Source organism: Carettochelys insculpta, chromosome 27 (assembly GCF_033958435.1).
Source record: "Carettochelys insculpta isolate YL-2023 chromosome 27, ASM3395843v1, whole genome shotgun sequence".
NCBI classification, from domain to species: domain Eukaryota; kingdom Metazoa; phylum Chordata; order Testudines; family Carettochelyidae; genus Carettochelys; species Carettochelys insculpta.
In genome coordinates, this window is record NC_134163.1 from 11,756,991 (window position 1) to 11,780,928 (window position 23,938).

Here is a 23,938-nt window from a genome sequence, read left to right on the forward strand (position 1 = left end):
TCCCGCCCGTCACCCTCTCATCCCGCCCAGCCCTCACCTCGTCCCGCTCCCGCCCGTCACCCTCTCAGCCTTCCCAGCCCTCACCTCGTCCCACTCCCGCCCGTCACCTCATCCCGCCCAGCCCTCACCTCGGGCCCGCCCCTCCCCAAAGAAGAGAACATGCTGCAGTAGGTCCATCCTCTGACGGTCTGTCCCTTGGTGTGAGGCAGGGACCAGGGCATCTCTTCCCCCATGGCTTAGGGCAGTACCTCGGCCCACTCCAAGCCCCATTCCTTCCTGTCCATCCCATCAGGCTGTCCCAGGCCCTTGCTTACAGCTCGCCCGCTCTGTTCTATGGAGCGACTCCAGCCCCTGCTGCCCAGTTTGGGGGCCTGGGGAGGGCAGGTCCCGCTCAATGTTTTCTATGTTTTAAATAGAAAAATCAAAGTCAAGCTGGGCCCCGCCCCAGCTACCTCCCCCTTCACCTCCCGTTCTGTCCCCACAGGCCGTGGCGGGCAGAGTGAGTCACTGGGATGCTCTAGTCCCTGGCTTGGGCCCGACTTGTTGTGCGTCTTTGGGCAGGTGGCCTCACCGTGCTGTGCCTCAGTTTCCCCATCTGGAAAATGGGGGTAATAATACTTACCTACATGAGAGGGGGAGGGGTTGTGACCTAACAGGGCTTTGCAGGCCTGGCACCAGAGAAGGACAAAGTATTATTGTGATTACGATGATTATTCATCCCCCTGCGCTCTGCTGGCCCCTCTCCGCCTCTTCCCAGGGCCCAGCTGTCTGGCACCTGCATCCCAGCTGGCTCCTTCAGACACCGGACCTGCCTTGGTGCCAGCCCCTGCCCCCATTGGAAGCTCCAGTCCCTAGAGAAAACAGGCTCTGACCTCCCTATATCACTGCCCCATGGGCCTAACTGCTCCCCCCACCCCGCCCGGGCTCAGCACCTTGTAGGATCTACAGCTGAATCCCTTCCCTGCGGTGCCTGCAGTTCACAGAGCAGCCACTAAGAGGCGCTGTGAGGTGAGGCAGGAGGGGTAGTGTACCCTGGCCAGGAGGGGTTGCGGGGGGGGGGGTGGCTGTAACCTCGGGACCTCCTGGCAGAGCACAGGGCAGGCTGGTTCCAGGAGCTGGCTACCCCCTTTGCAAACTGGGCTGCTGGCTGGTTTTCAAGTGCAACGTTGCAAGGGGAAGCTCTGGTCTCTGCGCGCACTGTCCCTTTCCTGCCACCCTCCTCTTCCCTGCAATACGTGTGCCCGGCCCAGGCACACAGCCACCGACCGGCCTCGAGCGTGGCCCTTGGGGCACGGGGTTGGGAGGGTTACGAAGCAAAGCCTCTTTCAGCTGGGGATCCTGCGTTGCCCTCGCGCTGGGGAGAACAAAAGCCCCATCCCCTTAGTAAGAAAAGCAATGCGGCAGGGGGATTAGAGCCAGGGGTTTGTTACTGGTGAATCCAGCGCAGGTCCTCTCAGCCCTTCACCCTGGCCAGTCCTGCAGAGAGCTTGGCTCTGAACTTGGCAGCTGGGGCCCCTGCTCTGTTCTCGAGGCACATGGGGGATGAACCAGGTTTTGGCAGGACTGGGGGCAGTTCAGCAGTGTTTCCGGCCCCCTCCCCTCCCAGCTACCTTGTCATGTTTAGCACCCTGCTCCCCGGTGTCTGTGCTGTGTGTGTCTGCTGTGTGTGGGCCAGTCTCACACCCTTGGGCCTGCTGTGTGCATCTTTTGTCCTGTGTACCTCTGCATGTGTGGGGAGCGCTGCATGGGAGGGCAGCGTTATGGGGGGACAGCAGATGCCGGTTTGGGAAGGGGTAACCCTGCGGGGCAAGGGGAGGTCTCTTCTGCCTCATGGCCATGTACAAGCTTGGAAATCAGCTGCCACAGCTCAGCACGCAGGGGTGGGAGGGGAGGTTCTTTTTCTCACTGGGTTCCCACCCCCAGAAGAATGTGGTCTGCTCCTTCCAGGGCTGCCCAGGCCTCCCTAGGTCAGGCAGCCCTGCCCCGAAGGAGCCAATCTGCCCTGCGTGTGCTAAGTCAGCCTCTCTGTGCCTGCTTCACCCACCCTGCTGGTGATCTAAATGGCACCAGCTGGGAGCACTGCTGAGCTCAGCCTAGGGCAGAAGGGGCTCCTGCCACCGCCTCGCCTGTGCCCCGCTGTTGCAGGGAAGGGCATTGCAGATGGCAAGGCAAAGCAGGCTGCACCTAGCATTGCTGCAGAGCTGGCCGCTCAGTGGCCCAGCACCTCCTTCCTTAGCGTGCGTGGTTCCCCTCCTCTGCCATCTTTTGCGAGCTCCCTCCGGCCCGGGTCCCTGATGCTCAGCTCAGGCCGGCTCACCTGAGCAGAGGCAGGTGATCATTTTTCTCCCCTTATGGGAGATCTGGTGAGTACATAATGGCCAGCGTGAAGGGCCAGGACTGATTCTGGAGGCTGCAAGGAGCGGCAGGCGGTCAGGAAAGGGGCAAGCATGTTACGGCTATCCTTGCCTTTGAGGTGTGTCGTGCGGGTGTCATCTCTGGGCTGTTCCCTTAGGAATCCGATGAGTGGAGTGGGGTCCTGAGGCGATTAACCTCAGATCGAGCCTCTCTAACCCAGCATGTTCTCCTCTGGCAACATCCGTAATCTGGTGTGATTTGAGTTAGCTGGACAACCACTTATCACAGATGTGGCCGAGTCTCCTGCAATCCCCTCAAGTTTGTTTCCGGCCACCAGGCCTGGCTCGCAGTGTTCTGGGCTGTTATCGAGCTGTAATTTACCCCCACTGGCTTCTCAGAGCCCAGTAAGCCGTGGAAGCCTTGACAATGCTGCTAGATAACATTCCTCCCCTGGGGGCTGGAAAATTCTCTCATTGGGCACCGGGCAGGTCCTGAGGGGGCTGAGCTGGAGACGTTCAACCTGTACAATGGCCATTTTTAAGGCCCTAAAGAGTTTTAAAAAAGAAAATGTTGACAGGGAAGCCTCCAGCCTGCCGGGGCCGTGACCAGCATTCCCTGTAAGCTCAGCACTTGGGCGGCCACCCAGGAAGAGGGTCAGGTGCTGCCCAGCTGATTAGCAGAGTGCCAAAGGCTGGCAGCCTGCGTTTCTAGCAGTTGTGCACGTCCACACATACCTCAGTGCACATGATAAAATTTATTCCACACAAGGGTGGAAAAAAAACCCCAAACTAAATAAAGGGAACACTAGCTGTGACCTGCTGCAAGAGGTTTAGTTCAACGCCAGCCCTGCCCTGGTCCGGGTGCCTGGGGAAACAATGTGGGTGAAATTGCAAGGAGGGGACGAGCCCATCTGCCGGGCCTGGTGAGTTGCATTGGTGTGGTTTGCGCTGAAGCCGTTTTGCTTTAATCCGTGTGGGCTGAGCCACAGCAGACAAGGCCAGGAGCAGGCAAGCGGTCACCAGGCACGTGGCCAGCGTGGCTCTTGCGATCAGTGCTTCTTACTAATACCCTAGTTATGCTAGTGTGCAGCCGGTACCGTTCCTAAGGCAGCGGCAGGTGTCCCTCCTTTCATGTTGAATGTACAACCGCTGTCGGACTGCGTGGCAACAGCCGCCAATTCGCGTGCCCCATGACTATGGCACCAGCACGGGCGGCTGCTTGTCGGTGACGCTGCCGGGTTTTTTTCATCCAGCCCATCCTGTGCAATAAACATGACAGCGCTGGCAGAGCTACGGAGGAGTCAGTCTTATTTCACGGCTCCCTGGCACATGCGCCTTGGCCTTCTCCTCCCTTGCCTTGCCTTGGTTCTGGTCCAGCTAGCCGGCCCGCCCTCTTTCCTGCCCCCGCCCCCAGCTTTCTACCAGCGTTCCCTGTAAGCTGCGCGCCTGGGCGGCTGCCCCAGAATCCTCCAGGGCCCACCCAGCTGATAGCAGAGAGCCCCACAAGCTGTCTGTTGGTGGGTGGTGCACAGCCTCTCATGCCTCAGTGCACAGGACGATTTATTCTGCACAGGGAGGGTTAAAAAAAAATCAGAGGGTACATTGAGTTGTAGCCCGTCTCAAGCCCTCGCCTCACCAGATGCTTGCTGTGAATTAAGCAGTAGCTCCCCCCGGCCCCGCACTCTGCCAGTGCAGCTCTGAAAAGGACCCAGGCATCGCTCCCAGCGTGGAAGGGTGCGTGCTGAGGCTCCTTGCCCGGTAGGGGGTGCTGCCGAGGGAGGCAGGAAGCAAGCGGGCAGCGGTGGGAGCTGTCCCAGCAGGAGGTGCTAGAAGCAGCAGGGCGAATGCACACCCAGCGAGGCCAGGCCCAGCCTGTCTCTGCCCCGTGAGTGGGGGGGGGGTGTTGCTGGGCCCGTCCGCACTGCTTTGCAGTGCTGCCACCTCATCTCGACAGCATTGGGGTGGGGTGGGGTGGGGGGGGCACAGAAGGGAGCCCCAGCACCAATCGCTCAGCCAGGTGTATGCAGCCTCTCGCCAGCCTTCTGCAGCCTTGCCAGACCAAGCCAATCTTTGGCCCCGCCCTCACCTGCCCAGCGTGGCAACCCCCCAACTAGTCCATGGCAACATGGGCCAGGCTCATGCCCCCCCCCCGCCCCCGATGTGATGGTTCTCTGCCTTCCTGCATAGCCCAGGCCCAAACACCCCACTCCCTGAGTCGTTCTGGATGGCCCTTTTTTTCCTGGCGTGCACGACCTGTTTGTAGCGTGGCAATGTTGCGCCTTACTGAACCCTGCGTGGAATGGCAACACATCCCGCCACTGGGCCCTACACGCTATGTACGTGGGCAGCTTCCCAGGAGCACGTCAGGTGCCAGCCAGCTGATTAGCAGAGCGCCCACGGCCCACATGTGTTTCTGTTGGTGGTGCACATCCGTGCATGCCTTGGTGCACATAAAATTTATTCCGCCCCAGCCGGCCACTAAATAGAGGGAATGCTGCTTCCCAACCCCGCCCCCCGAATCATTCCAGCACCTCTTCCATTTCCTGGCAGCCTTGGAACCGATATAACATTTGGCCCAGCCCCTGCAGGGTCACCCCCACAAAGGGTAAGGCCCTGCCCATTCTAGTGCCTAAGCCCAGCTGGAGTTGAGCTTCCATGGCATTGCTAGCAAAGGCAAACTGAGCCCGGCTGCCTGGGTCAGGGGCTCTGTGTGTGTGTGTGTGTGTGTGTGTGCGTGCGTGCGTGCGTGCGTGCGTGCGTGCGTGCGTGCGCGCTGCGCGCGCGCGCGCACGCACACATCTCCAAGGCCAAATGCCTCCACCTCCACCAGGGAGCCTGGCACCATGAGCCCTCCTCTGGGCACACACCCTGGCACACAGCTCTGGTAAGCGCTGGCTGAGCTGCAGCAAAAGCCAGCAGGGAGCAATTTAACGAGCTGGCCAGGAGCCAGGTTGCAGTCGACCAACACCTGTAAGAAATGCTGTGCTCCTGTCAGCCCAGCCCCTGGATAAGTAGAGTTCCCTGCCTGGCTTTTTCAATCTGGTTCTTCCAGAAGGACAGACCAAAAACAAAGGGAAAAGCCGCAGCTGCACTCGCTGGCCTGAGGAAGGGGAAAAAGAATTAACGTGGCTCTTGGTCCTACTGGCTTCTGAGGTTACCGAACCTCCCGCCTTTGCTTTTGTGGCTCATTTATCCGCCCTCCCGCCACGGCTCTGCTCGTCCCACCTTTTACCCAGTGTGTGTTATTGCTGCCAGGGAAGGTAATTAAGAGCCAATCACCCGCTGCATACTCTGATACCCTGCACGCCCCACTCCCGCATCCATGCAGCTCTGGGGTTTAATATCGGCCTGCTACACAGCTCAGCTGCAAGGTCGCTCCAAGGGCAGCACTGAATGTTACCACCACCCCTGCTGCAAGGCCCTGCATGGGGCAGGCAAGCAAGGCGGTAGCAGCACAACCCCTTCCCCTACACCCAACTCCCCCAGGCAGGCTGGACCTTGGGACCGCTGGCCCCTAACGCAAGCGCGTGCAGCTAAGGCTGGTGAGGAGACGGTTTTTCTCTGGGTACGTGGGCTCGGTGCCATCACATGGGTACACCTAGTTCATTCTGGCTGATCATCTGTGGGGACCATCATCCCCCTGCTCATGCAGCACCATCCTCCCAGGGGCCAGGGCGCCGCTCCTGACCCCACAAGGAAGCACAGCCGGCTGCTCGGCCCGCGCCATCACGTATATATATCACCCAATGCCCTCCCCCCCTCGCCAGCACCTGCCACAGCCGGCAGCCACCTTATTTCACCCCAATGGCAGCGGTGAAAAGGCTCTTACTCAGGTCACCTGCACTGTGCTCACCCCGGGTGAGGCTTGTATGAGCACGTCCCTTCCAGCCATCACCTCACATGAACTCTGCGCCCTCCCCTGGGCCTGAGCCCACCCCAGCCCTGCCGCTGAACAGAAATTGCGGTGAACTTGGTTAGGGCAAAACAACTCCCCCCCACACCCCCACCCCCCGGCCCCCAACCCCTGCCAGCAACCCCTGTCAAACTCACTTGAGTGGCCTAGCCAGGTTAGGCTTGCGGCTAGCTCTGGGAACTGCCCACCTCTAAGCTGCAGCCTGGCCATAAGCAGCGGTGTGCCCAATAAGCTGAGTGCTTGGTCAGCCACCCAGGAGAGAGTCAGGCTCCACCCAACTGATTAGCAGCCCCCCCCCCCCCCCCTGCAGCCAGCAACGTGTGTTTCTATGGGTGCTGCACCTCTGCACATGCCTCGGTGCACAGAACAAAATTTATTCCACCCATGGATGGAAACCAGTAGAAGGAGCCCTGGCCACAAGCCGTGCTGGGGTGCCGCTGCCCACCCCACCCCCTCCCCCAAAGCCTGGGCTTTGACGCCGCCCCACCCCCCCCCACCCCCACTAACACTTTTGGTGCCCACCCTTACAGATGTAACTGGGCATTCGGCACCCCCAGGATTGCCAAAGAGCGGGGGGGGGGGGGCGCCTGCTGTAAGGAATGCTGAAATTTTGTTCTGCAACGGCATGAAAGGGGAGCACTTCCAGCCACCCCCACACTGGACTTGTCCCCCAGGCCCATGCCATTTGCCTCCCATGAGGCAGGGAGCTCGTTACTGAGAGGAACAAACTGCAGGAGCATCAGAATCCCAAAGCTGACACTTGCTGGCAGCCTGAGGCGGGAAGAACAAGCCCATTCATGTGAGCGCTAATGAACAAGGGCGCCCCTGTGAGCGACCGGCCATTAGACCGAGCTCAGCCAGACTAATGCATCCCGGAATGGGCTGGGTGCAGTTTTCGGCAAGTGCAGCTTTGTTTCAGTTATTCAGGGCACTTCACCGCATCCTGAGCAAACAAGCTGCCTCCGCTGGCACTGGCTCTGCTCTGGAAAGGCTCCTGCCATATCATGCTGAGATCTGACCATCCAAGGGCTGCCTAAGAGCAACGGTGGCCAGCTTCTTAGCAACCTTGTCATTGAACAGGAGCTGGAGGGGACAGTTAGCTGTCTTTGTGCTGCCTGTCTTCTGTAGCTGGGACAGTCGCTAGCCAACTTCTGGTGTAAGCTAGAGCAGCCTTGGGGCTGCTCCAATTTGTAATTGGCCACCCATGGTCCTCTGGGGGACAGAGCATAGTACAGTCCAAGGCACTGTGCCCATGTCCCCAATATATCCCCATACCAGGAACTGTGAGTAGGGCCAAGCTGTGCTTTAACACTTGTTCCATGCCAGCTGAGGACACTCTCAGGACGTGGGGCGAGGGCGGTCACAGCAGGCTTTTCCCACCCCCTTTAAGGGCTGTTGATGCTACCAGCACAGTGCAAAAAGTATCTGCAATGGAGAGCAACAGAACCCCACCCCCAAACACCTTGTGTGGTGGACGGTTGTTGATCAGGCTGTGCACAAGTTAGTGCAATGAAGGCCACAGGAGACGGGGCGGGTGGGAGAAAAGATTCCTTGCGGCCTGATCACGCCTGGCACCAAGAGCTGATTGCTACGGACCGGGAGTCACCCGCAGCGTGGCCCGGAAAGCGTGACTCAGTGGCATTGAGCTGCAGCGCGTGGTGGCTAGGTGAGTCACAGGTACCAGCTGAGGAGCGCTTTCAGTGGGGGCGTTTGCCTCCCCAGCGGCTGTTGCTGCCAGAAAAGCGACACGCCTGGCACCGGCTGACCCTCCGCCCTCACCTCCTAGCCAGCTGGATTCGCCGCCAGCCGTACACCCCCCCCCCCCCCCGGCCCTGCGCCCAACGACCTCCTGGCAGCGCAGCTTAGAAGCGGAACACGCCTGCCCCACAGCTGCACTGGCAGGGCCCAGCTGGCGTCTGCAGCTAGAACAATCTGCTTCAAAAGGCAGCTACTGAGAGGCAGGGGAGGGGGTGACGCACCGAGCCAGCAGTCAGAGGAGCCAGTGTCAATTCCCCGCTCTAATACTGACTCCTCCGGCAAGTCACTGCGCCGCTTTGTGCCTCAGTTTCCCCACTGTGTAAGACAGAGACAGTGATTCCGCCCTGTGTGGCAAGGGCTGACAGTGATGAGCGGGGGTCATCCTCACCCACATGCAGCCCATGCAGATGCTCATGGTACCATAACATCAGGGGCAACATTGAGTCTTAATGTGCATCCAACCACTCTTCTTGACCTTGGTCTGTGGCTCTGATTCCTCTTGAGAGGATCTACTCAACCTGAAAGTGAAAAAGCCTCCCTGACCTGTAAGCATAGGGGGTCCGCTGCCTTTCCCAGGCGGGGGCTGAAATTTGCCCTTTCGGCTTCTATGGACCAGCTGAGTGCCAGCGATACTTTCTAAAGTCACTAATAGTCCTACTTACAACAGTTCATTCATAAATAAATGAAGAGGCTGAGCTTTCCCGCGCGGGTGGGAGTTGGCAGAACTAGCTGGACTTTTGTTAATCTGCTGCCAGCATGGCTGTGAGCAAGCACCTTGCTGTATGGGGGGCAGAGGAGCGGGGCCAGTGAAAAATCAACTCACGAGCCCCTTTTGGCACCTGTGCCAGGAGTCACTGCCCCCTATATTAGCAAATCACTGAGCCTGCGAAAGAGCCATTCATGCGGCAATGAAGCTATTTAACAGGCATTGGCCAACCTAGGTACGTTCAGTCAGTTTCTGAATTTACTGTTAACAAGCTGTCCCTGGCACCTTATAGCTCAGTGGTTTGAGAACTGGCCTGCTAAATCCAGGGTTGTGAGCTCACTCCTTGAGGAGGACATTTAGGGGTAAAGGGCAAATAGGTTTAGAAAAAAAAATCTGTCAGGGAGGGTGCTTGATCCTGCCAAGAGGGCAGGGGACTGGATTCAATGACCTCCCAAGGTCCCTTTGAGCTCTGTGAGATGTGTATCTCCATGTTTAATTATTTAGACTAACACATTTCTTAGGTCACCAGATTTCAGGGGTAAAACCCACTTCATCAGACAGAAATGGAGCAGCAAACCAGACTGCAGGGTTTGTAGAGCAGGGAGCAGGGCAGGGCAGAATGACCCATCACAAGCAGGACCAGTTAATGAGACAAATTAAGTTGCATACATCTCATTCCTGCAAGTACCGAAGGTGGGGGAATTGCCCTTGTAAGGCACAAGCCACTGATGATCTCGATTGAGGCCAAGGTTAAATGTGTTAAACTGGTCCATGAATTTACTGTGAGTTGCCCATTTGGTTTAATTTTTGCTTTTAAACGGTTTCATTAGTACGTTGCTGAAGGTTGTAAAATCACCTCTCTAAAAACCCTCATCCCTCTCCCCTCCCGGCTGCCTTCTAAAATAGGGACAGTAATTTAACAGTGCCTCAGAGAGCCCCATAAATCCCATGGGTGGGGAAGGAAAACCAGATTCCTTGTCCGCAGCCCGGCACAGGCAAGGAGGTGAAGGTGACACTGAAGACCAGGGTGGGACAAGCATGTTTCAGCTCCATTCCCACAACAAAACGCCTGCTGCAAGACGCTGATTTAGGCTGCACTTCGGTTGGGCATCCCCACGGACGGGGGGCGTTTCAGGAACGCGTCTGCCCTGCTCATACCTGACTGTCCCCTTGGGGGTCGTGGCAGAGATAGGAGGCACCAGAGAGAATACCTTGGCTTGGAGAGCAGAGAGGAGACCCATGGGCCCGGCAGGGTGAAGACTGGGGTTGGAAGGCCACCCAGAGCCTCACCCCCAGTTCGGGCAAGAGGCCTTTGTTCCTACTGTCTATCTCGGTGCTGGGCTGGCCCTCACTGCACACTCAGCCCTGGGAAGGATTGGTTACAGGAGACAGAGGCACACAGACAACATGCGAGAGTCTCACTGCAATGAAAACCCTGCAGCTGCCCTGCGCCAGCTGACTCACCCAATTTCACTGCAGTGCACATGGGAGCCCAGGATCCTGGGAGGTTTTCCCAGCCCCCCAAGTGGGCGATCTGGGTCTCAGCAAGGGGACCTGCCCCAGGGCCTGCTCCCCCCCTCTCTACTTGTGATGCTGCTGCACTGTGGCTGCCTCCCCGGGTTCAGCTCAGGAGCGCCTCCAGAACAACCAGGCTTGGGGTTCTGTGAACAAAGACATAAGCCCAAGACCCCGGCCATCCATGGTGCCAGCTGCCTCCATGGCCTGGCTCATCACCTGCCGAAACCCTAGCAACCTCCCTAGCGCACCTGCAATCAGAGCTGCAAGCCTTCCCTCCCGGCCACACGCTGCTGCAGGCCACGCCGGCCGGGGCAGCAATTTTCTAGCCCTGTATTTTTGAGCCTTCAAGGGGGATACATTTAAAAGCAAGGAGGCACCATTCCTGCAAAGCTGACAGCGTCCCCTGCAGCCGTTACCACTCAGGGACCTGTTATAAGGGCTGATGGGAAGGGAACAATGAGTTTCACAGTCACTGACTTGACCTCCTGGGCCCCTGGTGTGGCGTTGGGATCAGCGCTGAACAAGACCCATTCCCACTGGTGCAAAGAGCAAGGAGGCAGCTGCTGCGACAGGTGAAAAAGCCTCCACCCTGGCTGCTGTCCAGGCTCTCCTTGCTCTGTACTGCTCTCTGCCACCATTCCCATGGCTTTGCCCTGGTCGCTCCCAACTGGGGCTATCAAGCAATGTTCCTTCTAACTTTTTCCACCTGTGCAGAGTAAGTTTTGTTTTGTGCACTGAGGCACATGTAAATGTGCACCACCCATAGAAACAGACACTGCCGGCTGTGGCAATCAGCTGGGCGGGTCGCCAAGCACTCAGCTTACAGGGAACACTGGTGCAACGAGTCTGCAGACCAAGCTAGCCTACGTGCTGTGGGTCTCCAAGCAGCCTGTGCCCAAGTGCACCCACCAGCTCACTGCAACCCAGGGCACGAAAGCAGCATCGCATGGTGGCCACAGCTGCCCCAGCAGGGATACTCTCAGCCTCCCACAACCACAGCCCTCGGGCAGAGGAGGGGGATCGATCCCAGCCCTGATGGTGCCCACTCACTGGTGATGACAGACTGCCGGATGCAGAAACCCCCTTGTGAGAGATACCCCCAGTCACAGCCGCTGCAGGTGAGGACCAATTCCTCCACCCAAGGCATTAACCTGTCTTCACAGAACAGACAGGCCCCACAACCACCCTCCAGCTCTTTTCTCCCTTCCTGTCCTCAGGCATCCTCCTCCCTGGCCCCGCGAACCCTAATTGCACCCAGCCTTGTGAGCGCCACTTCGGTGCAAGGGCCGGCACGTGTAGCCTCCGACCCCTCAGCTCATGCACACTGGTGAAACAAGGAGGCGAACAGCCCCCTCTCACCCACTGCTCTGATTCCATGCACCTCACTGTCCAGACCCACGCGCAGCTGGGGAGCAGAGCGACGCTCAGCCATGCAGCTTCTCGTCTGCAAGCACCATGCTGGCACCCTGCTCGCCCCAGGCAGGAAGCAGCCGTGTCCTACAGTGAGGGTTCTAAGCTGCCCAGCCACCATAGCAGGGGTCAACCCCAGCGTTCCCAGAAGCTGAGCTCTTGGCTGGAGGCCCAGGAGAGATGCAGAGGCTGCCCGGCTGATGAGCAGAGCACCCACAGACTGTGTTTCTGCTGGTGGTGCACATCTGCACAGGCCTCTGGGCACATAAAATTTATTCTGCATGCGGATGGGGGGAAAAAGGTAAAAATCAAAGCAAACACGGGTTAACAAGCCGCTCGTGAGAGAGAACCATCCTCGGGATCAGCCCAGGAGCTCAACAAGCCAACAACGGCCAAGAGCAGCACGAGGAACGAAACCTGGCACGTGTAGGAGCCAGTTACAGAAAACTCTTCCCCCAGGAAAAGTTTCCTCCTGACCCCGTCAGAGGTCGGCCTAAGGCCTGAAGGATGAGTGCTGACATCCCCTTCCCCTACTGTCTCTGCGCAGCGGCTTGCTCTCCCTCCAAGTCTGATCCTGGGGAGGACTTGTGTAGAAGCTACGGCCAACTGGAAACGGAGCCAGTGGCACTATGAGCTCCAGGGGCAAACTCGCACCCTGGTAAAGGAAGCCGGAGGGGGTGAAATGGCAGGTGCTTTGTGCCTTTTTGAGGAAAAGGAAAAATCAAACCAAAACCTCCAGGGTGATCAAAGGGACAGAAACGAACCAGCACCCGGCGCGAGGTTTGTGCTCTGTCGGCGAGCTGCCGGCAAGAGAGCCAAGAGACGGGCGCGCCTGGCAGAGGGAGGAGAGAAGATTAGGGCTATGCTGAACGTCACTGGTAGAGACGGGAGAGCTGGTGCGGCGCAGCCGAGAGCTCAGCCTCCGCAGGACGGGGGCGGTGAGGGAACTGGCTGGGAGACCTCCGAGGAAGTCAGGTGCTGGAGGAAACGGTGCTTTCTCCTTCGGTTTGTGCTGAACGGATGCCCCACCCCCTTTGTCCTGCTGGAGGTAACAGGCCTTAATCTCAGTGAGTCTAAAGGCCCTCAGGCTGCAGGTGCACATTACACATTTAAGGCCCCCTGGTGCTGCAGGCCGGGGAGGCGAAAGTCCTGGATGTAACTGAGAACCAGGCCCAAAGGTCAGATTCACCCCTACAGCCCACGTACCTGCCACCTGAGCAGAGCAGGGTCCCGGGCTCACAGAGCAGCCCCCCCCAGGGATGTTTCAAAAGGCTTTAATGTTCATTGCGTCACACCCCGCTCTGGTTCCACGCCCACCCAGCAGAGCCCACGCAGCCGAACTGCCGGCGTCCCCGAAACCGAGACACCGCTGGGAAACAGGCAAAAGGAGTCCGGGGTGCGGGCAGAGAGGGGGACTCAGGTGGCTCCTGTGAGGTACAGTAGCAACAGCATCTCGCTCGGCGAGGCCAATGTTATAGCTACTAGCACAGGCCCAGTGAAGGGGGGCGTCTCGCTGGGATCTTAGACCCTGCAGGGCACCAGCACTGCAGCCTGGCAGGGGTGGGGTGATCTGGCTGGTGTCCAAAGCAGGACTGGAGGGATCCACCTGCAGGATCTCCCCCTGGACGCCTGGGACAGGGATGGGGGCTAGTGAAAGGGGGAGAGGCCAGGTCGACTGGCCTACAGTACCCAAGTAACCAGCAGCAAACGAGGCCCTTGCTGAGACCTGGCTGGGTGAGAGGCTGAGCTCACAGCCGACACGTCCCCAGTGGAGCCCAGCCTCGTCCCTGGGTCAGCACCACCGAGCCCATTGCCAGGGGAAAACAGCAGCTCAAGGACCCTCGGCCCGGAGGGAGGAGCGGGGGAGTCGGGATGGCGAGCCACTCCCAAGGCAGCGCCACCCCCTCTGGCACACGGGAATGCAGGGACCCTGTCCCTTGGCATAGCCGCATGCTCCTGCTCTGAAGGCAGCGTCCTCGTGCGAAGCCGAGAGGCTGATCCAGTGCCTGGGGGATCTCGCTGGGCCGGCTCTCTGCTGTGCCCCAGACAAGGTTCTGGACGCAGTCCCTGCTGGATCTCTGCAGAGGGTGCTGGGAGCCAAGTCCCCTCCTGGATTTGGCTGGCCGGCGCCTCTAGGTCCAATCAGCCAGTGATGGACAGTCCTGGGCCTCGCCCGGCTCCTTTTCAGCTGAAGAAGTACGTCGATTCCTTCACCTTCTGCAGGTCAAAGTCGCCTGGAGGGGAAGAGGGAGTCAGAGTCAGAGCAGGGGCTGCACGCTCAGAAACTGGGGGCACCTCAGCTTCAACAACACGTCCTAGCTCAACCACAAGATATGGGCTGGGCACAGGAGTGCTCCTCTGCGGACAGACGCCCCATCCCCCCCAAATGCAGGATGATCCCACTCGCTCCAGTGCGGGGAGAGCAGCCTTGGAGCAGTATGAAAGGTACAGCAGCCCCTTTGACCCTGCTGGTATCAGCCTGACCCACCAGATGGCTCATGCTGCCAAGAGAACCCTGCCTGCACTGACGCCTTCCTGGCACAGAAGGCTAATCGGGGGGCTAGGAGCCAGGAGACACTCCCCAGGACATCAGTTACCAGGGACCCATCTAGCTTAGCACGCACCAGGCTGAGCAGAAGAACAGAGAGGGATGGACAGTGGGCCAGGAGAAGGGTGTTTGCTTGATGGCCTCTGATTGTCTCTGCCAGACTCTTCGGTTCTGTTCCCTGCCAGGCCTGGGCTCACAAGGCAAACAGGATGGCAGGCTGGGAGCCCAAAGCCGCTTGGGGCAGTCACCCGGAAGAGATTCAGGTGCCGCTCAGCTGATTAGCAGAGCGCCCACAGGAAGCAGCGCATGAGTCTATGGGTGGTGCACATTTACACATGCCTCAGTGCACACAACAAAATTTATTCTGTCCATGGATGGAAAAAATTAGCAGGGGCGTTGGTTATGTCCTACCCAGGTGGAGCAGGGACTCCCATGCCGCACTGCCAGACGGCAGTATCTCAGCTATCAGGACACCTGACAACTGCAGCAGTATGTCTGCCTCGCATGCAACAAAAACCAGACCCGCCCAAACACCAGAGCTCCCTCAAAAACGTCTGATGCTTGCAGAGTCACCCCAAAAGGAAGGCTTCACCCGCCACTGAAATGTGGCCACCTCTGGGGCAGGGGAGGGCAGCTGGGTAACAGCCAGCTGTAACAGTGCCTTTCCAGCCTTCGGCTGCGAGACTTGGAAAACGTAGACAGATGCATGTGACCCAGATGAAATGCAGTCTAGGAATGAATGGAGCTAAACTAATTGCTTTACTGCCACTGTGTGCACATAACCGCCTCTTGGTGATCACTGGCCCACGTATCTAACTTCTATCCCTTGTACCATGTCTCTTTAATGGGAGCACACTGGGAAATACAAGAGTGTTTGGAGAAGAAGAACAAGACGTATCAGCACACGGGGGAGCCTGGCTTACAGGGAGAGATTCAATGAGCTAAACTGTGCCGGGGTGAGCGGAGGGAAGAGGAATACCGCAACTGAGAACTACCTGGAGATGTACACCCCGGCAAAGGAGAGCGATCCCTTAGCTCGGCACAGGAAAAGCGGGGGGATTCAGGGAAGGGACATGGTGTTTCAGGAAATACCTTGAAATGTACCAGTCTGTGGGATTAGCTCTCAAGGGCCAGGGCAGGGGTCTGTCTCACTGCTGGGGGTGTTTAAATCTACACTGGACAGAGAGCTGGAAAATGTACAATAGGAAATCCCTGTCCTGGCTTTAGGGGAACCCCAAAGCTTTACACATGACTAATATGTCAGAGGGAACCCATCCATCTGCTCCCCTGACCCCACTGCTGTGGTGGTCCCAAATATGTGCCAGCCTTTCCCCCGACCTCTGAAATGCTGTGGGTACCATGTCCATTTCAGAGGGGCAACAGCCGCCCCGAGATGAGGTGACTTGCCCGGGGTCACACAGGGAGTGTGTGGCAGAGTCAAGAATGGAGCCCAGAGCTCCTGAGACCCAGTCCAGTGCCTCAACCACAGCATCAGCCTTCGCGCCCTGTCCAGGAGAGGAGCAAAGGCCCACCACTGGCAGGGAGGCGGGGTGCAGAGCTGACCTGCTGCTTGGCTCAGACACCAGCACTACCAGCCACAGCAGGACACCGCCAAGGGTAAGGTTCACGCCTGACACACTCACAGGGCAGCCAGCTGTGCGTCCTCTCCACCCCGGGACGGGAAGGAACCTGCTGGGGTGGGCAGGACTGGCAGCCAGGCGCAGGGAAGACTGACACTCGGCCAGGTTTCCCAGCAGTGCAAGGCAGATCCCTGGGGATCACACTGGCTCCCCGGGAGGCTAAGGTGCATCTCCACGACTAGCACTACTGAGGCATTGCAGCAGCTCTGCCGCAGGACGACGTTCACTCTGTCAAGAGAAGGGGTTACTCCACCCCGGGAGGCAGGAGCTGGTGGACAGAATTCTTGTGTGGCTCTCGCTGTGCCAGCACTGGGGCTTACTAACACCATCTCTCCAGCACTGCAGGTAGGTCAACGTATCTTTAGGAGCAGGCTGGGCCTCGGTCTCTTTCAGGCCCGGAGCACAGTGCAGGGCCCCGTCCTGTGAGTTCCTCCTGCTCACCGCAGGAAGAACTCAGGGACACTGGCCATCTGGACATGGCTACTGCCCGGGTGGGGGGCAGGGTGCCAGTTCAGCCCATTCGCACAAATCGGAGGGCTCCCAGCTGGGGCTGCCCCTGGGAACGAGCGGCAGAGGCCAGCGCTTGTCACGCGCCTGGCATTTGCGGGTGGCGCGTGGGCCTTCCCGTAACAACCACAGTGGAGAACAACAATACCTGTCTCGGGAACCTGGGAGAGCAGCTCCTTCAGCTTCTTGTGCTCGTGGGACGACTTCTCCCTCCACTCAGCCCTGGGTTCAACAAAGCCAGGACACGAAGGGGTGTTAAACAGGAACACAAACCCCTTCTGCTCCCCGCTGAGCCCTCCCACCCTGGAACTGGCATCACACAGCTCTGGCGGCAGCTTGTGGGCACACGGGTCGAAGATGCACCTCCCAACTGACTGGGTCCAAAGGAACCACTGGATTGGCTTCAAGATAAGATTCTCCCTCTGTGACTACATGAGCAGCTTCCTGGGGCCCAGGCTACCCCAGCGTCTCCGTCTCCATCTGATCAGAGCACAGGACCCTCTTCATAGAATCTCTCCGCACAAAGCCTCTGGGAGGCAGGGGACTGAGCTCACCCCAGCTTGCAGGTGGGGAGCTGAAGCCCCAGGAGATGGAATGACTTGGCCAAGGCCACACAGGGAGTGTGGGGCAGAGCAAAGGACGGCACCCAGCTTTCCCCAGCCCGAACCTAGCTCTCCACTGCTGCGCACGTCCTAGAGCAGCCCAGAGGCAGCAGGGGGAAGGTTCACGCACGGGTTCAACTGCAGGGCTGCGTAACTTCCAGTGTGCAAAAGGACAAGAGGCAGGCGGCCCCCAGAAGGCGCTCCAGCGAGGGCGGGTGTTCCTGGCACTTACAGAGAGTTAGTGCAATACTTCTGCAGCATGAACTTGGACAGATCCTGGAGGATGGGCTGGCTGTGCAACTCCACAAACTGCTCTCGACACACCTGGCAGAGCACGGGGGAGGGCAGTCACGAGTCAGCGGAATATAACACACACACACACACACTCTCTCTCTCTCTCCAGAGACCATCTCCCATGGGCCTGACAGTCAGATACACCTGCAGTGCACTGTGAGAACAAGGTGGGGCGCAGGGCTAGCCCCCCAGGAGGGGCTGGGCATTACAGCAAGGGGCCCTGGCTGAGCTGAGTGCACAGGAGCCCAGGGCTGGCAGAGCAGGAGGATGTGGCCAGGGACTGAGGAGATTGTCAAGTGCCCACCTGCACCTTGTGAGGCTAAACCCAGGACCTCAGCTGCCTCCTGCCGGCCCAGCCTGTGTGGCCCCTTCTGGATGGATTCCCAATGACCAGGAGGGGCTAAGCAGTGCCACAGGGACACGCGACCCACAGCTGAGCCCTTGGCATGGTACACGTGGCAGGGCGCACTGCTTGGCCGCGGACAGCCAGACGACAGGGCATGGAGGAAAAGGAGAGCCACTAACTGGGATGTGGGGAGCAGATGCTCCCCAGAGCCGTGACCACGGGCCACACACCCCTGCCCAGGTCCTGGGACAGTGGCTCTGCCCCAAGGTCGGGGAGGCTGGTCTCTACCTGGTTCATGACGTCCACGGTGAGCGCGTGGGTCCAGTAGCAGTCGTGGACGGAGACGAATGTCACACCCCGCCTGGAAGGCAGCAGAGCAGCTGGGTCACGTGGTGCCCACGGAGACCCCCCTCTTCTCTGAGGACAGCGCAGGGGCCGAACTGGGAGCCGCCATCCTTAGTGCCCTGGGCGTGGCATGTCCTTAATTACAGGCACACAGGGTGGCAGCTGTAGGAGCCAGGCCAGACCCCCGCAGGGCAGGGGCTGCTCAACCCAGTGGATTTGCCTCCACCAGTCCAAGAGCAGCTCCATGACTCACCCCAGCCAGCCCTAACCCCTTCCTGCCCACCAGCCGTCGGCATCCTGGCTCTGAAATACTCTTCCCTCCTGCTCTCGGGTCTGTCTCTCTGAGGAGGCCGCGAGTAAGAGGCCTTCTGATGACCCCGCCATCTGCGCCCCCCGCAGCATTCCCTGTAAGCTGGGCACTTGGGCAGCCACCCTGGAGAGATGCAGGCGTCGCCCGGCTGATTAGCACAGCGCCCACAGCGCGCTTCTCTACGGGTGGTGCACAGCCCCATATGCTTTGGTGCACATTACAAAATTTATCCCGCCCCAGATGGAAAAAATGAGAGGGAACCCTGGCAGCTCTCCTTCCCCACTCTGAGTTTGGGGAGCAGGGCAGAGTCACCCAGGCAGTGGCTAGGAGGTGGCTGGCCCAGGACCCCCTACCTGAAGCAGTGTAGTGCTGTCAGCATCATGTGCGTGGAGTCCAGCGAGTGGATGAAATTGGGTGGGAAGGCGTTTTTCTGTTTCATCGTGTCAGGTTTCCTGCAGCGGCGCAGGGAGCAGTCAGACATCCCAGCTGCCCGGCACGGCCAGGGAGCGCTGAGCTTGCCCGGGGCTGGGGGAGAGAGCGGGGAGGCCAAGAGCCCAGGATCTGCTGCCGGGGTACGGCCAGCCTGGGCTGCACCACTGAAGGAACTGGAACTAGTGGGCTAAGCGGGGATGGGACCAGAACCTGGGCTGCAGTCAGAGTGATGGAGCTGCTCCGTCCCCAGCTTCACCTCATTGCTCCTTGGACATGAGGGAGCAGGCGGCAGGAGCTCAGGAATCCCACCCCAGGTGCTACGGCCCTGCCCACCCCAGCGCTGCCCACCCACGAGGCCGGATTCCCTCCCGACTCCCCCCCCACCGCCCTGTACTCCTGCTGGGCGCCACACTGGGCAGCCCAAGGTAAGGGAAGCAGGTGCACGTGAACGCCAGCAGCAGTGCCCGTCGCCCCTCTGGGGGCTCCTCGGCCCCGCGCCACTGCAGGGCGGGTCGTGTCTCCAAAGGGCCTGGAGGCGAGGGATCCCCAGCTCCAGAGGCGCTGGGTCACCCAGGCCGAGGGGAACAGGACTCAGAGCCTGCCCCAGGCTGGTACTTACTGGTTGGCATCAAAGCGCACATTCAGGTTCAAGCTTTGCATGGTGCTGTTGAGCTAGAGAGAGAGAGTGAACTGAGCCACAGAGAGAGACAATCGCCCCCGCCCCTGAGAGTCTCACTTATGGGGCGCAGCCCTAGATCCCTTCTCAGAGAGTGGCTCACACCAACAGAGGTCTGCAGCATGTGTAGGGCAGAGCCAAGCACCCAGGCTGGCCAGGTCAGCTCCCAGGGCTGGGAGCCCACAGCCAGCCTGGGCCTTCGGAAGCAGGCAGGAGCCTTTTGTCCTAAAGGTCAGCAGAGGTGGGGAAAGCACCTAAAAAGTTACTTGAGTAAAAGTGCAGCCGCTTTCACCCCGCTGGGTACTTGAGTACAATCTCGATGTGATGTGCGCACACGGGGACGTTTACTTGCTAGCTTTCCAGAGAGACACTGGTGCCTTGTACTTAAGCACATCTCTGCCCCTCCCAAGCAACTGCACATTTACTCAAGTTACTTTTTGGGCCCTTTTTCCATCTCTGCCAGCTGGCGTATCTCCAGGGAGACAGCCAGCGTCCAAGCTCACCGGCTCCCATAGTCCCTGGCTTTAACAGCCCTTTGCTCTCCAGGAGCACTGGGAAAGGAGCTAACGACATCAGCGGCTTGGAGACCGGCAAGCCATCCTGACTGCCCCATCATGGCTGGGATGCCGTGTGCCAGGGCAGATTCCAGGTGCAGCTGAGAAAGCAGGAATCTGGGTCCCTGCCGAGGTGCAGAAAAACTGCCCGCACCCGTGCCCAGGAGAGGCCTCATCACTGAGCCTTTCAGCGAGCTCTGGTTCCTCGCCGGCTCTGGGACTCTTAAATACCATCCTGGCTTCCATCCACTGACTCACTCTTCAGCCAGCTGCGCTCTTGCCTCCCAACGCTGACTCATCCCTGCACGTCCTTGCTCGTGAAAGCCCCCCCACACCTGCTCAGGGAACCTCCGCAGCCGAATTAGCCCCCAGCTCCTGCAGGTCATTAGACTGACTGGGAGGAGGGGAAGCGAATCCAGGAGCCAGTCAAAGGAGCGTGGGACAGGGGGAGGGACGGGAGAGAGTCACACGGCACTTGAGGAAGCATTTCTCATCCTGTTCCCCTGCCCCACGCTGGGCTCACCTCCCCGAGTTCTGGCGAGGAGGGGTTAATTACACCAGTGAATCAGCAGGAAGCAGGGGGCCGGATACCACCAGCATCCGTCACAAGCTCTCCCACCCACCGACTGCAGCCTTCCCTGCATGACAGGCGTGCGTGACATGCAAACTCGGCACCCCCGCAGGCTGGAGTCGACCCACCACGGTGCACGCTCTGCCCTGGCTGGAGACGCCCCAGTGTCGTGTGCACACAGGCACAGCAAGGCTCTCCCCACACGGCCGCGCTGCCCCGACGCCCTCGGTCCGAGCGGCAGTTGGCAGGGAGTTATCTAGCTTCGCCTCATCCCAGCTCACAGCCCCGCTCCCTGCCGTCTCTGCCCGGCGAGGCCCTCACCACGGTGGACTTGGCCCGATGGTACGGCTGCACGATGGGGAGGCCCAGCGGCGTGACCCACTCCACCGTGTTCCCGGACTTGGCGATGAGGCGGGCGCTCTGCGTCAGCCAGCTCTGCGGGGACAGCCGGGAGTTAACGGCTTCCACGGGGAAGACACTCAATGGCCAGAGCCCCTGGGAGGTTTTGAAGGCCAGATTCACGCTGTAACATCCCCCCCTGCTGAAGGCAGCTCTGGGCCCACCCAGGATGACACTACACACACTGGGTCTCACAGAGGGAGTCTGAGCCTGTTCCCCAGGGGATTCATTCCACCTGGGCGGGGGGCAGGAATTCTCCCTGTGGGGCTAGGATCCCACCGGGACCTGCTGTTTGAGATGTCAGATCCAGCAGCCCCGATTCACTGCCTGAGCCAGGCTGGCATTCGAGATTGCGCTGCACTCCTGGGGGTGAAGAGAGGAGACACTGGATTGCCAACCTCCCCCTACTGCCCCTTCCCCAGCTCAGCGAACGCCCGGAAGCAGACGCCAGGAGCGCTGTCGCACTGTGTTAGGTACAGGGAAGCCTGGAGGGGAGGTGGCGAGGGGGAAAACCACAAGGACAGAGAGATAAGCAGCCGGGACCTTACCTGGATCTCTCGAGTCCCTGAGAACATCTCCTTGAGGCTGTTGAACACCTGCTGGACAAGGTAATGCGACGCCTCCCAGACGTACTCCTGGGTGGGTGAGAGGTAGGATGAGGGGCTCCACTGGGATGGGCGGGAGCCCCCGCGATGAAGCTACCCCGACTTGTCCCCCCCCGCAAAACCACAGCTGGGATGAGCTAATAATGATGCTTCTCCCTCCCCTCCAGTGTTACTGCCTCACAGCGCCGGGGCCAGCCAAGATTCAAGGTCTTGCTGTGCGTCAGAAGTGGGGGAAGGAACCTGAACCTCAATCTAGCTGCTGCACGGGGGAGACAGCTGCACAGAGAGAGATGTTGGGGGTGGAGAGGATGGAAACAACCCCCCAGTGAGAGCAGCAGTTTCCCAGGCCTGGCATGCACAAGGCCTCAGTTGGCAGAGAAGAGATGACAATGGCAGAAAACAAAGGGGCGGGCTGCATCAATAAGAACAAATGCAAAGTACTCAATTTAGGAAAGAACAATCAGAATGGGAAGTGACTGCCTTGGAAGGAGCCGTGCAGACAGGGGTCCAGGGGATACTAGGGGACCACAGGCTAAATTCGAGCCAACATTGTGACACGGCTGCAAAAGAAGCAAACATCCTTCTGGGACATATTACCGGTGTTGTGAGCAAGAGCGAAGAAGTCTTTCTGCTCTACTCTACACTGGTTAGGCCTCAGCTGGAGCATTGTGTCCAGTTCTGGGCACCACATTTCAAGAAAGATGCAGAGAAAATGGAGAAGACCCAGAGAAGAGCAACAAGAATGACTAAACGTCTAGAGACCAGGAGCTAGGAGGGAAGGCTGAAAGAACTGAGTTTGTTTAGTTTAGAAAAGTGAAGGCTTTTCACTGGGACTGGACAACAGCTTTCAAGTATCCAAAAGGCTGCTACAAGGAGAAGGGAGAAAAATTATTCTCCTTAACTTTTGAGGATAGAACAAGGCACAATGAGCTTAACTTGCAGGAAGGGAGGTTTAGGCTGAACATTAGAAAAAGCTTCCTAGGGGTCAGGGTGTTTAAACCGTGGAATCAATCCCCCAGGGAGGTGGTGGAATCTCCATCCCTGGAGATATTAAGAACAGGCCAGACAAACACCTGTCATGGTCATGGTCTAGATGGTGCTTGGTCCTGCCGTGAGGACAGGGGACTGGACTTGATGACCTCTCGAGGTCCCTTCCAGTTCTACAATTCTGTGTGTGAAGAACCCACCCAATCTTGTGAAAGGCAGAGAAAGGGGCCAGCACACTTCTATGCTGGACCACACCTGCCTCGTCCCCCAACCCTGGATCTAGCACAGCAGAACCCAGCAGGCAGGGCAGTGCCAGTGGAGGAAGAGAAGGGAAATCTCTCCACCGAGGGATGGGCACTGCACAGGACTCAGCCAGACACCACTGGGAGCGGCTGGGACCTGGGGGCAGCCGGCTCCTACCTGCGGGAAGCCGTCGATCTCCTTGAGCCGCTTCTCGATCTGCAGCCTCCCGCCGTACCTGGTGACGCCGTACACCACCGTCATCACCGTCTGCTTCACCACCTTGCGGCTGATGAAACCCTCCAGGACCTGGGCGATCTTTATCTCCTTCTGGGCATCCTGCTTCCGGAATTCTTCCACCTAGGCCAGGGTGGAGGGGGGCCAATGAGGAGAGGTAGGATCCTGCTGCTGCTGAATCAGGACCCGGCTAGCCTCCCAGGTAGGAGCAGGGCCATGGAGAAAGCCCCAGGACCCACATGGGCTGCAGCTCCTTTGCGCAAGCAGCAGGGAAGCCGACCCAAGACCACCCGGGGGCACTTGGAGTGCTCCTCTCCCATGCCTGCACTAGACACGGTGGCCCATGCTAACCACCCCTGGATAACCGGGGCTGCCAGCTGAAGGAAGGAGGGAGGTTTTGGACCCTGGAGACACCTGCTCAAAGCACTGGTCTTGCAATATGGATCCTTTCCACGCCTGCGTTGGCCCAGAGCCCAATGGCCATCAGGTGCCCTGTGAGACCCACTGAGCCAAGCACCGGACTGAGACTTGGGACACATGGCCCCTGCTCCCAGCTCTGTGCGACCTTGGGCCTCAGTTTCCCCACCTGAAAATCGGAGATGGTGCTACTTGTTCCCGGTGACCCCCAGACGAAAAGCTGTAAGTGCGAGCTAAGGATCATTAAGACTTGTGTAATGAGTGTGGCGGGTCTGAGCCCAGCCCCCAGCAGGCCTATTTCATACTGCAAAACTTGCCAAGGAAACCCCAGTCTCTGAGGACTTTCTGTGCCTTGGAGGTTAGCTTCCCACATGGCCCAAAGGAAGAGAATTCCCCTCCCACGGACCAGCCGAGCGCTAGCAACTCGGGCTGCTTGGAGACCATGTCTCTGCAGCTCCCCATCAGCACTTGTGGGAAACCCAGAGGGAGGGCGCCAGGGGACTCCTCCTCTTCCCGCTGTGACTGCACCTGCCTCTCTTTCAGCACAAACCTCAGCTGGATTTTCACCA

The 23,938-nt window shown here is 59.0% G+C and overlaps 1 protein-coding gene across 3 annotated transcripts in view; it reads right to left on the minus strand.

The window, feature by feature from the left end:
- Window positions 1-12,923: 12,923 nt before the first annotated feature.
- Window positions 12,924-23,938, minus strand: part of POLRMT (RNA polymerase mitochondrial) — a 33,215-nt gene continuing 22,200 nt past the window's right edge. For 2 of the 3 annotated variants that reach the window (XM_074978508.1, XM_074978509.1), the window contains 9 exons: window positions 22,896-23,075; window positions 21,432-21,518; window positions 20,806-20,919; window positions 19,303-19,355; window positions 18,605-18,703; window positions 17,885-17,957; window positions 17,189-17,280; window positions 16,503-16,576; window positions 12,924-13,893 (listed from right to left, as the gene is read on the minus strand). In XM_074978508.1, coding sequence (XP_074834609.1) covers window positions 13,844-13,893; window positions 16,503-16,576; window positions 17,189-17,280; window positions 17,885-17,957; window positions 18,605-18,703; window positions 19,303-19,355; window positions 20,806-20,919; window positions 21,432-21,518; window positions 22,896-23,075 — 822 coding nt within the window. In that variant the 3' untranslated portion in view covers window positions 12,924-13,843. Of the gene's footprint in view, window positions 13,894-16,502; window positions 16,577-17,188; window positions 17,281-17,884; window positions 17,958-18,604; window positions 18,704-19,302; window positions 19,356-20,805; window positions 20,920-21,431; window positions 21,519-22,895; window positions 23,076-23,938 lie in introns of those variants that run through there. The other variant, XR_012642664.1, reaches the window with a different exon arrangement.